The following is a 13,988-nucleotide window of genomic DNA, read 5'->3' as shown; positions in this document are numbered from 1 at the left end:
TCGTCCCCTTCTCCTCCTACCTTCAATGTTTCCCGGCATCAGGGTCTTTTCAAATGAGTCAGTTCTTCACATCAGGTGGCCTAAGTATTGATGTTTCAGCTTCAACATCAGTCCTTCCAATGGATATTCAGGACTGATATCCTTTAGGATGGACTGGTTGGATCTCCTTGCAGTCCAAGAGACTCTCAAGTCTTCTCCAACACCACAGTTCAAAAGCATCAATTCTTCAGTGCTCAGCTTTCTTTATAGTCCAACATCCATACATGACTACTGGGAAAACCGTAGCCTTAACTAGATGGACCTTTGTTGGCAAAGTAATGTCTTTGATTTTTAATATGCTGTCTAGGTTGGTCATAACTTTTCTTCCAAGGAGTAAGCATCTTTTTATCATGGCTGCAATCACCATCTGCAGTGATTTTGGAGCCCCCTCAAAATAAAGTCTGCCACTGTTTTCACTGTTTCTCCATCTATTTGCCATGAAGTGATAGGACTGGATGCCATGATTCTTGTCTTCTGAATGTTGAGCTTTAAGCCAACTTTTTCACTCTCCTCTTTCACTTTCATCAAGAGGTTCTTTAGTTCTTCTTCACTTTCTGCCATAAGGGTGGTGTCATCTGCATATCTAAGGTTATTGATATTTCTCCTAGCAATCTTGATTCCAGCCTGTGCTTCCTCCAGCCCAGTGTTTCTCATGATGTACTCTGCATATAAGTTAAATAAGCAAGGTGACAATATACAGCCTTCACGTACTCCTTTTCCTATTTGGAACCAGTCTGTTGTTCCATGTCCAGTTCTAACTGTTGCTTTCTGACCTGCATACAGATTTCTCAGGAGGCAGGTCAGGTGGTCTGGTATTCCCATCTCTTTAAGAATTTTCCATAGTTTATTGTGATCCACACAGTCAAAGGCTCTGGCACAGTCAATAAAGCAGAAATGGATTTTTTTTCTGGAACTTTCTCACTTTTTTGATGATCGAACGAATGTTGGCAATTTGATCTCTGGTTCCTCTGCCTCTTCTAAAACCAGCTTGAACATCTGGAAGTTCATCGTTCATGTATTGTTGAAGCCTGGCTTGGAGAATTTTGAGCATTACTTTACTAGTGTGCGCTGCGGCTGCTGCTAAGTCGCTTCAGTCGTGTCTGACTCTGTGAGACCCAATAGACAGCAGCCCACCAGGCTTCCCCATCCCTGGGATTCTCCAGGCAAGAATACTGGAGTGGGTTGCCATTTCCTTCTCCAATGCATGAAAGTGGAAAATGAAAGTGAAGTCACTCAGTCATGTCTGACTCTTAGCGACCCCATGGACTGCAGCCTACCAGGCTCCTCCATCCATGGGATTTTCCAGGCAAGAGTACTGGAGTGGGGTGCCATTGCCTTCTTCAACTAGCATGTGAGATGAGTGCAACTGTGCGGTAGTTTGAGCATTCTTTGGCGTTGCCTTTCTTAGGGATTGGAATGAAAACTGACCTTTTCCAGTCCTGTGATAGCTGTATCTTTTTTTTTTTTCTTTAGCATCCTTGCATTTTAACTGGGGGCATGGCTGCTGAGCTACATGTCTAGCTCCTCTTGCAGACAGGTGTGGCCATATGACTAAGTCTGTACCAGTGGGGTGTGATTAGAATTGATACATACAGCTTCCTGGTCAACACCTAAAGACGTAGTCACTTGCCCTGGACGTCCTATTTTTCCTTCCTGTGGACTGGAATGAAAGCATGATAATGAGTCAGCTTTGACCACCTGGACAGGAATATTACCACAGGGGATGTTAGAACAACAGAAAAGGAACTTGAGTCCCTGGAACAGAGCTGCCTACCTGGTCTGGGGCAGCCCATTATCTTTCAGACTGTTCTTTAGGAGAAAAATAAATTTATTTATTGAACTTGTGTATTTTTTATCTTTTTACACAGCTTAGCCTATCCTTTACAAATAAATAGACTGTCAATAAAAGTTGACTCCCAAGTTTTGATTTAAATAATGAAATCTAGGAACCAACATTTGTTAAGTATATGTATTATGTCCATTTTCTTTCATAAGTGCTTATACTTTTAATATTATTTTAGGTTAGATATATTTACAACACATATTTTTGCTAGTTTGTATTTTAATTTTACAACTTATCTTAGAAGCATGAGGGTTCAGGGTTTATATAATCAAATCTACACATCTTTCCCTTGTGATTTCTTTCATTGTTTTCACACTCAGAAAAGCAGTCTCTTATCTTTCTTTCTCTTATTCTCATTATTGAAGATCTGATGTGATCATTTTAGATTCTCTTAGTGTTTTCACTCCAAAACGTAAGATTAGCACAAGGTAAAGATATTCTCAAGCAGAGTTAAGAGTATAAAATAAAAAGTAACTCTCCTTTCCACCGCAGACTTCTAGGTTCCCAGGCTTCCTCCTTAGAAACAACCAACAGTAATGGTTTCTTTCAGCAACAGTCCTGGACAAATACATCCCTCCCACTTTTTTTCTAAGTAGGAATATATTAAACATAATATTATAACTTTGTCTTTTCTCAAACTCAACAATATATCTTGGAAATATTTCCAAATCAGCACTTAACAGAACTTTTACTCCCCTTTCACAGCTACGTACTATTTCACTGTATACTTCATCATCACTACCCCTCTGCTGAAGACATTTGGGTTGTAAACAGCATTTTGCTATTACAAGCAAAACCACACAAACATGACTGTCCTTCCAAAATGATATAGCTTTATATGTGGGCTAATTTTCTAGAAGGACAACTATTGGGTTAAAGGACATGTACATTTTTAATTTAATAAATACTATAAAAATGCCCTCTAAATAGAATTCTCCAAATTACTTGTAACACCTATTTTTTCCCCTATACCTCAGGCAACACAGCACATTATCATACTTTTTCATCTTTGCTAATAATCAGACATACAGTTGCTTTTTCAATTTTCTTTAACTATGATGAAGTTGTTGCGTATCTTTTCTTAAGATTTGTATTTCAATTTCTGTAATTACTTGCTCATGTCTATCACTCATTTTCCTACTGACTTGCTATTTTTCTTATGGATTTGACGGAGTTCTTTTCAACTAAGGAAATTATCCATTTGTCTTATTGTTGCAAACATGTCAGTTTTTTTTTTAATTTTATTTTATTTTTAAACTTTACAATATTGTATTAGTTTTGCCAAATATCGAAATGAATCCACCACAGGTATACATGTGTTCTCCATCCTGAACCCTCCTTCCTCCTCCCTCCTCCCTCCCCATACCATCCCTTGGGTCGTCCCAGTGCACCAGCCCCAAGCATCCAGTATCGTGCATCGAACCTGGACTGGCAACTCGTTTCATACATGATATTATACATGTTTCAATGCCATTCTCCCAAATCTTCCCACCCTCTCCCTCTCCCACAGAGTCCATAAGACTGTTCTATATATCAGTGTCTCTTTTGCTGTCTCATACACAGGGTTATTGTTACCATCTTTCTAAATTCCATATATATGTGTTAGTATACTGTATTGGTGTTTTTCTTTCTGGCTTACTTCACTCTGTATAATAGGCTCCAGTTTCATCCACCTCATTAGAACTGATTCAAATGTATTCTTTTTAATGGCTGAGTAATACTCCATTGTGTATATGTACCACTGCTTTCTTATCCATTCATCTGCTGATGGGCATCTAGGTTGCTTCCATGTCCTGGCTATTATAAACAGTGCTGCGATGAACACTGGGGCACACGTGTCTCTTTCCCTTCTGGTTTCCTCAGTGTGTATGCCCAGCAGTGGGATTGCTGGATCATAAGGCAGTTCTATTTCCAGTTTTTTAAGGAATCTCCACACTGTTCTCCATAGTGGCTGTACTAGTTTGCATTCCCACCAACAGTGTAAGAGGGTTCCCTTTTCTCCACACCCTCTCCAGCATTTATTGCTTGTAGACTTTTGGATCACAGTTTTGGAAGTTTTGGCCACAGCAATCAGAGCAGAAAAAGAAATAAAAGGAATCCAAATTGGAAAAGAAGAAATAAAACTCACACTATTTGCAGATGACACTATCCTCTACATAGAAAACCCTAAAGACTCCACCAGAAAATTACTACAACTAATCAATGACTATAGTAAAGTTGCAGGATATAAAATCAACACACAGAAATCACTTGCATTCCTATACACTAATAATGAGAAAACAGAAAGAGAAATTAAGGAAACAATTCCATTCACCATTGCAACGGAAAGAATAAAATACTTAGGAATATATCTACCTAAAGAAACTAAAGACCTATATATAGAAAACTATAAAACACTGGTGAAAGAAATCAAAGAGGACACTAATAGATGGAGAAATATACCATGTTCATGGATTGGAGGAATCATTATAGTGAAAATGAGTATATTACCCAAAGCAATTTATAGATTCAATGCAATCCCTATCAAGCTACCAACGGTATTCTTCACAGAGCTAGAACAAATAATTTCACAATTTGTATGGAAATACAAAAATCCTCGAATAGCCAAAGCAATCTTGAGAAAGAAGAACGGAACTGGAGGAATCAACCTACCTGACTTCAGGCTCTACTACAAAGCCACAGTTATCAAGACGGTATGGTACTGGCACAAAGACAGAAATATAGATCGATGGAACAAAATAGAAAGCCCAGAGATAAATCCACGCACATATGGACACCTTATCTTTGACAAAGGAGGCAAGAATATACAATGGATTAAAGACAATCTCTTTAACAAGTGGTGCTGGGAAATCTGGTCAACCACTTGTAAAAGAATGAAACTAGAACACTTTCTAACACCATTTCACAGTTTTTAACTTTTCTTTTGACTTTGTTATATAGTGTGTATATATATATATATATATATATATATATATATGTATTTTTATAGTATTTTTAATCATGCAGATATTCTAAACTTTTATGTAGCCAAAAGTATTATACTTTTCTATGGCTTCTGAGATTTGTGTCTTAGTTGGAAGGTCTTTGCCCTTCTAAAATTAGTCTCATCTTCTAATATTTCTATGGTTCATATTTTATACTTAAATGGTTGATCCAACTGGAATTTACTTAAGTGGCAGGACAGATATAGGGCTCTTCCTCACTTTTTTTTTCAGATAGCTAAGCAGTTATCATAAAACCATTTACTAAACAACTCATTTTTTTCTGCTATGATCATTTTAAATTTAAGATTGTCAGCTGGAAAGCATTTTACAATGGAGTATATTTATAGAAAATCTATGTTTACTAGAACCATACTATTTAACTATTTATCATATGTTAGTAATCTATTATTAATGTTAATAAAAATTACACTGATTTGAAAGATAATATGTCATGGTAATTATCGGATACACCTACGATTAAAAGCAGATATAACCTACTGTAAGTTCACCTTCTGGAAGTCTGTAAATTGTTTACTGGGCATGCCATATTGCATTTCACACTATAGAGTAATGACATCTAGTATTTTTTTAATATATGATTTGCTTCCCAACCATAGAAGAAATACTTTATAGTTCATTATTCTAAGTTCCTTATTTATTTGTGGTGTTAATAAGAGAAAAGTGGCGTATCTATATGTAGATAAAAGAAATTCTGATACTATGAAGAGGTAAAACACCATTAGGAAGGTGGTATTAATAGTTGTGATTGAAGAAAGGGCTGATTAGAAAGCTGCTTCTCACATGTCTTAAGACTCATAAAAGCTAAGATACAGGAAGTAAAAGGTACAGGGTCACTATTCAGAAGGCTGGGTCAGAAGCTCAAAAAGCTTCGCGTGAAACAGGGGCACAGAAACAGATTGCTAAATACTTGTTTCAGTGCTGGCCAAATGCACAGAAGGTCTTTATCCCTTCCGGTTCAGTGTCAAGTGGGAGTCTTAAGCTTAAAAGTGGTAATTTAATAAGGCTTCTAGTCAAAAATAAGCATTCTAACTATAGCATTTTCATTGTAACAGCTGCATGTGTGTTGTTGATAATATTGCTCTAAAGAAATATTGCATGGACATAAATGAAGTCTCATTTCAAGGGGATAATATTCCCATATTCCTTATATGATAGGTGAACACACAAAGGATGAGGAATTCAATTTATACTTTCTTTTTATGAAAGGTTCAATCTCTGAGAATTCTTTCTTTCTTCTCTTTCCTATCTTTGTTTACATTTCTTTATGAGCTCTATTTATTTTTCATACCATTTTCTCCACCACAGAGTCAACTCTTTATTATTCCTATAATTTTATATTTGGAAAGGATATGAAGGGATATAAAACTAGAGAGAAGCAATAGAATAGATGGCCCAAAACAGAAGAAAAGCTACCAGAAATACTAGGAAGCATTTTTAAAGAATACTTTATTGAATTTCAGTTTATACTGAAGTTTGTACTTAAAAACTGTAGATGTTCTAAAAAAAAAAACACCTGTATATTTGAAAAAATTAAGAACATTTCAAACACAATGAAACTCATCTGTTAAAATCTCACTCAGAAGGATAGGATATGAAGACCAGCATTCCACAGAAACCCAAATGATATCTGCCTTTAAAAATATGGAACACTTATACTCTCAATTTTCTGGAAAGATAACATACTTTGAAAATCTGAAAATGAACAGCATTTACTTTGAAAATGAAAAATTCTGTTCCAAATAAAAGTCAACATCTTGTACCTAAAATCCACTCCTTCTCCTCCTGGGTCCCGTGTGTCTGTTAATGGATCAACAATGTCAGAGTCTCCAGAGTGCAACCTCAGTCATATCACCTCTGATGTCTTTCTCACATGTTCTCTCTGACATCTATGCTATCCTTTCCATTCCCACAACTTCTCAGGGTAAGACAGTCATTCTGGACTCCTCACTTCCTGTTATTCCCTTTATTCAATCCATTAGCAGGTCCTTCAAACTATAATCAGATTTGACCACTCCTCACCACAACCACTGCCACCACTATGGCTCAAGTCAGCATCATCCCTCATGTGCTTTATTGCACTGATTCCCTACCTGGTCTCCCCACTCCTGCATCCTCAATAAAGCAGCCTGTGACCATGGTTCTCTTCAGCTCACAGCTGAAGAGATTTTCTAGCTTGAAAAAAGCTGAAGTCCTTACGAGGTCTTGAAGGACCTGGTCTCACACTCCCGTCGCCACCCATGACTGGTCTCATTTCCCAGCCCTCTTCCCATAAAGTCTCTGGTTTGGCTCCAGCCCTGCCAGGCTCCCTGCCAGGTTGCTCTTCTCTTCCCATCCTTTATACTTGCCGTTCGCTCTGCCTGGAATGCTTGCCCCTTACATAACACATCATCCATCCATTCATTCCTCCAGGCTTCACCCTCAAAAGGTATCTTCCCAGTAACCATTTTTTTCCTGAAATTTTACCATCCTTTCACTTCTGTCCTATTTCAAATCCTTCTTCCCTATTTTTTTCCCACAGCACATACTATATATTTAACTTATTTATCTAGTGCATTGCCAGTCTCCCCAGCTGGAATGTAAACTGCACAAGGCAGAGATTTTCCTACCGTGTTTTCTGCTGCATTCCCCATGTGCAGAAACCAGCTTGGCACACAGGAGAAGTTCAGTGAATTTTTTCGAATAAATGAACTAATAAATGAATAAACAAATGAAACAAAAGGATGACTCCAGCTTGGAGTCATGACCATGCAGTGGTCACTGCATCCTTTCTGGTCTCCTGCTAGCACTCTTAACCCTCTGTAATCAATCCTACAGTTCAGTGCTACAGTCTTCAAATCAATAGTTTACGTAATATAGGTCTGACCCTACTGCTGCTCAGATTAAGAACCTAAGTGGCTCCCAACTGTCCAGTGAGCGATTATGGTTCTAAGGGATGGCGTCAATATCATGCATAATCAGGATACCCTTTTCTAAACTCCATCTCTACAGACTGCTTTCTTATGCTTTATTCTGTATACCAGTGTCTCTCAAACGTCAGTCATTTACGGCTCCTTGTTAATGGGGAAAATTTCCTCAACGGCTCTTCAGGTCAAATCCAAGGATCTCAGTTTGATAAACACTAAGAAACTGACATCTGGTCAATAAAAATGTTTTTTTAAATTACAGATTATTATTGGTTAAAAAATCTTTTAATATTATAACCAAAAGGAAAACAAATTTCTAAAATCTTCCTATATTCAGTATCCCTTGAGATAAATCCATATACCCCAGGTACAGAAATGCTGCTCTACAGAAAAGAAGCTCCCTGCCCGTCCCAGAAGAAACCTGTGCTTACCTGCCTCTGTGCCTTCGTTCTTGTTATTCCTCTATACCCTGGAATATCCTTCCCCTAACTATAGTTATCAAAATTCTATTTATCCTTCAATGCTTACTTTATTTATCACCTTCTTTATGAAATCTTCTTTTTGAGATCCTCAGCCAAAACTTCTCTCAGTCTCTTGTGGCAATGTTATAAATCTTCTATGGCATTATCTATTAATATATTATTCTTCCTTTTGTTATACTATTATTTTCCCATGGTTATTATAGCTCCTGGATAGCATGAAGAAGATTAACTTATTCTCTATTTATGTACACAACAATTAGTACAGTATCTTCCAATATGACAACTAATAAATGTATACTCAATTATTTACCAAGTCAGGGGAAAAAATGCTACTATAAATATGACCCTCTGATTTTAAAAACAGAACTGTTTACTAAAAGCTTATAACCAAGCCTGGTGGGCTGCCATCTCTGGGGTCCCATAGAGTCGGACACGACTGAGCGACTTAGCAGCAGCAGCAGCAGCAAACATATATAATACACTCAAAAAATGTGGGAAAAAAATTTTAAGTTATTTATATGATTTACCTTCTTTTAAGCGTTAAGTCTGATACAGGTATGCACCTTAGACCAGTTCCCAAAACCATAAGGAAGGATGTCAGAAGCACAGTTATCCGAAGACCTAAAAGAAAACAAAAATATCTGGATTATTTTCTATTTTCTCTTCAAGTAAGTCAATGTTAAGAAGAAAGATTTTTTTACTCAATCATACTGGTATTATATTCTAACATGGCTTTTCTCTATAACTCCCAACACTGGGAAGGGAGAACTCTACATGCTGAATATGAAATGATTTTAACTTTAAGAGAAAACCTGAATGATCACATCAAGGATTGAGTAAAAAGTTCTATGAGCTCCAGTTTTTTGAAATGAATGGCTAATAATGCTTTGTTCAGATATAACACTAAAATATATAGAAAATAATTTTAAAAGATAAGATATTTTAGTTTTACATCTCAAATATAAAATTTCCAAATTTCAAAGGCAAGCTGCCCCCACAGTTTTTTTTTTTTACATGATAGATTATTGCTTTAAATTTTCTCAAAAAATGACAAGTGGCCAATTACTTATTTTATCTTATAATCAGGATAAATTTGTTATAGGGTCTTAAGAGATAGTCCATTAGAACCCTTTGATTATTAATACAATAGTATTTAATGTTATTGATTTATCAGATGGCTTTCAACTTATAGAATGATGTTGTTTAAAAAAAAGAGAAAGCATGGTTTAGGGTTTTAGAAGATAATGTGGATCAGATAGCTCTTCCCTTTGTATCCCAAATATGATCAACTATTTTGAAAATGTGTGCCAATGGTCAGTTATGTGGATAACAGGGCAAAAGAAAATATAAAATGTAAAAACAAAGTAACCAAAAACAGATATAATAGTCTGGCTGTGGCTGAATAATATAACAAGATTCTATCTTCTTATTGTTGGAATGCTGCACTTTTCTTAGCACTAAATTAATGCTGCCTTACTGTTCTGTAGCAGCCACACCACAGAGGTGGCTCATATGGAGTATGTGGCAAAAGTAGCAACATTTCTTCCAATTTTTCCCAGACCCAACACCCTTGAAACCATTTCACAGTGAATAGACTTAAACTGTTTAATGCAAATTTTCTCTCTTTTATTTCCCCCAGAGTTTTCTTTTCTTGGCAGAAGGGAGATGGTTAAATGTTTGGTTTCCAAAGGGCTTCTCTGCTTGAAGGAAACTGAAAATCAACAAAACTATAATTATGCAGATTAAACACAGCAAGGAAAATAAACTTGAGATTCAGATCAGGCACACACACGCTACATTGAAGATAATTTGCGACATGAACTGAGTTAGCTTTATATGATCTGAATATGATTAATATAATTTGGCAGAAGGAATAACATAGAAAATTGTGCTGCTCAGGAACAAGTAATGCATACATACTGCTCATTTACTGCTTCTACTAACAACATAGATTTTAAAACCACATTACAGCCACAGGAAATAAAATATAATTAATAAAAAGTACATTCATAGTCATAAACATCCTAAACTTGCAAACTGTTGCTCTTATAAGGTCATACTGGGTGCCTTATGAGATAGTGGATAAAATTTTATCAATTTGGGTCTATAAGGCTCACATTCTACATTATGTTTATTTCTTCCTGGTATTTGGTTTGTAATTAAGGTAAATAGCCACCAAGTGGGCAGTGGGGCATTGTTTATAGCCCTAGGGTCCAATAATTGGTTTCCTATTACTACTGCTCAACACTAGCACAAAACAGTTGATATAAACTTTCAAGAATAAAGAAGTTGTGAAAAGCTGATTACATAAAGCAATCTTACTGGCACAACTTGTGGCTTTCTTATGTTTAATTGTTACCAAATATTACCCAATCCACCTCAACTGATGCTCAGTTTTGAACAGAATGTTTTCTTGCTTTCTTAATCTCATTTGAATTTTGACAAGGCAGGACTCTGTAGTTCCATGTACTCAAAAAGACAGCAACTGACTTTGGCAAGAAGTATGAATTCCCCAAGAAAAATATGCTTATGAGACATCTAGGACCTTCGCATAAATAAATCCCAAGTGATTACAGTACTAGGATGTGAGTGCAAAAACCATCTGATGAAAGGTACAGGAATAATTTTGGAAAACTGAACATGATTGATAATAAGAATAAATTCTACTCAAATATGGCATCCAGACTTTGCAGGAAGCCCCTTTCCAATGGATGATGGCGCCTTTGCTGGGAACCTACTGGGTACAGGAAGACAGTGTCCACAATCGGTGCCTAAATATCATGATACAAAATTGAGTGCCAAAAAAAAAAAATCCAGCCCCTCTCCACCACACACACACACACACATACACAGTGGATGCATGGAAATAAGTTTTATCTGGTAAAACTGTCCTTCTCAGGCTCCATCAGCTGGAGTGAAAATAAGCTCTGATTGCTCCCGGTATAGATCACTTGTCCCTATCCCCCATAACCAGAGCCTCGCCACCTGGATCTGCCTCCGAGACTATGAGGACTAATTACATTGTGCCTGTTTTTCCTGTTTACACTAGTCAAAAAAGACCCAAGATTCACAGGTCATCCTTATCCCAATATGGCTTCACACATCCTAAAATCTGACCTCATCTCTGCCAGGGCCTGAACTCCCAACATCTTTCCACTGTGCCTTCTGGAGCTCTCAGAATCTGCAGATCAGTGGAATCCCTACATTATCAAGCTCTTTCATAAACACTGTCTTCACCTTTTTACTCCTCTGAAACCTCTTCCCTGAGGACACTGCTTCCCCAGCCACTTTCAGATCACTGTTACTCTCTCCTCTCTAAATAAAGCTCGCAGTCTCTTCTCTCTTGATGCTTTGATTTTCTCTGGTTGAAGCAGTATGATAACGATGTGCCTTGCTGTAGTTTTATTCAGGCTGCAATTTGTTCTGTGTGGTTTTGTTTATGCTGTTTCTTCTACTAGGATTATTATATTTCTGGATTTAAGGATATCAACAAATTTGGAAATTTTTTTGGCATTATTTCTTCAATCTCTCCCTCCTACCCCATTTCATCTTACTCCATGCCCTCTTCCCTTCAGTTCACTTCAGATCAGTCGCTCAGTCATGTCTGACTCTTTGCGACCCCATGGACTGCAGCAAGCCAGGCCTCCCTGTCCATCACCAACTCCCGGAGTTCACTCAAACTCATGTCCATCGAGTTGGTGATGCCATCCAGCCATCTCATCCTCTGTTGTCCCCTTTTCCTCCTGCCCCCAATCCCTCCCAGCATCAGGGTCTTTTCCAATGAGTCGACTCTTCGCATGAGGTGGCCAAAGTATTGGAGTTTCAGCTTCAGCATCAGTCCTTCCAATGAACACCCAGGACTGATCTCCTTTAGAATGGACTGGCTGGATCTCCTTGCAGTCCAAGGGACTCTCAAGAGTCTTCTCCAACACCACAGTTCAAAAGCATCAATTCTTCGGCGCTCAGCTTTCTTCACAGTGCAACTCTCACATCCATACATGACCACTGGAAAAAATATAGCCTTGACTAGACAGATCTTTGTTGACAAAGCAATGTCTCTGCTTTTTAATATGCTATCTAGGTTGGTCATAACTTTCCTTCCAAGGAGTAAGCATCTTTTAATTTCATGACTGCAATCACCATCTGCAGTGATTTTGGAGCCCCCCAAAATAAAGTCTGACACTGTTTCCACTGTTTCCCCATCTTTTTGCCATGAAGTGATGGGACCAGATGCCATGATCTTAGTTTCTGGATGTTGAGGTTTAGACCAACTTTTTCACTCTCCTCTTTCACTTTCATCAAGAGGCTCTTTTGTTCTTCACTTTCTGCCATAAGGGTGGTGTCATCTGCATATCTGAGGTTATTGATATTTCTCCCGGCAATCTTGATTCCAGCTTGTGCTTCTTCCAGCCCAGCTTTTCTCATGATGTACTCTGCATATAAGTTAAATAAGCAAGGTGACAATATATAGCCACGACGTACTCCTTTTCCTATTTGGAACCAGTCTGCTGTTCCATATCCAGTTCTAACTGTTGCTTCCTGACCTGCATATAGGTTTCTCAAGAGGCAGGTCAGGTGGTCTGGTATTTCCATCTCTTTCAGAATTTTCCACAGTTTATTGTGATCCACACAGTCAAAGGCTTTGGCACAGTCAATAAAGCAGAAATAGATGTTTTTCTGGAACTCTCTTGCTTTTGCGATGATCCAGTGGATGTTGGCAATCTCTTTTCATCTGGGACTCTAATTATACATGTATTAGGCCACTTAAAACTGTACTGCTCACTGATACTAGTGGGGTTTTTTAAATCACTTTTTTCATTTGTGTTCCACTTTAGATAGTACTTATCACTCCATCTTAAAGTTTGCTATCTTTTCTTCTATAATGTTTAATCTGCAACCCACTCCAGTGTTCTTGCCTGGAGAATCCCAGGGATGGTGGAGTCTGGCGGGCTGCCATCTATGGGGTTGCACAGAGTCGGACACGACTGGAGCGCCTTAGCAGCAGCAGCAGCAGCAGAGCCTATCTAGCGTGTTTTTTCTGGTTTCAGACACAGATTACATCCTCATCTCCAGAAGTTTAACGTTGGTCTTTTTTATGCTTTCCTGTGTCTCTCCTTAACATGCTTTCATCTATCTTCTTGAACACATGTAGTATATCTATTTATAGTAGTTGCTTTGATGTCCCTGTCTATTAATTTTATCATCTGTGCCATTTCTTGGTCTGTTCTACTGATTGTTTTTCTCCTTTTGAAATGTTATATTTTCCTGTTTCTTTGCATGCTTGGTAACTTTTGATTTGGATGTCAGGCATTCTGAATTTTAACCTGTTGGGTGATAGATTTTTTTCAACTCCATTAAGCATTTTTGAACAATGTTTTGGGATATAGTTACTTTTGATCTTTTCAAGGAGTACTTTTAAGTTTTATTAGGTGGAACCAGAGCAGCCTTTAGTCTAGAGCTTGTTAGTCATTACTGCTGAGGCAGCACCCTTCTGATCATTCAGTCCAACCTCCTATGTATTATGAGGTTTCCCCATTTTGGCTGTTGGGAATGGAAACTATTCCCAGACTCGCATGAACTGTGAGAATTGTTCTGCCTGCTCCTTTCTGGTCCTTTTCTCAGACTTGAGTAGTTTCTTCATGTGTAAACTGCCAGTCAGTGCTCAGCTGAAAACCCAAGAACAACTCCCTACAAATCAAGAACTCTCTCTGTGAAC

The 13,988-nt window shown here is 37.7% G+C and overlaps 1 protein-coding gene across 1 annotated transcript in view; it reads right to left on the bottom strand.

Moving 5' to 3' along the window:
• The window catches only part of SLC49A4 (solute carrier family 49 member 4), a 102,841-nt gene that overhangs the window by 82,821 nt on the left and 6,032 nt on the right, over positions 1-13,988 (bottom strand). The window contains exon 2 of the mRNA XM_019956572.2: positions 8,800-8,893. Within this exon, the coding sequence (XP_019812131.2) occupies positions 8,800-8,893 (94 nt within the window). The remainder of the gene's footprint in view (positions 1-8,799; positions 8,894-13,988) is intronic.

Source organism: Bos indicus, chromosome 1, assembly GCF_029378745.1.
Source record: "Bos indicus isolate NIAB-ARS_2022 breed Sahiwal x Tharparkar chromosome 1, NIAB-ARS_B.indTharparkar_mat_pri_1.0, whole genome shotgun sequence".
Taxonomy (NCBI): domain Eukaryota; kingdom Metazoa; phylum Chordata; class Mammalia; order Artiodactyla; family Bovidae; genus Bos; species Bos indicus.
Note: the sequence above shows the minus strand (reverse complement) of the source record. Positions and strands in the feature narration are given on the sequence as shown.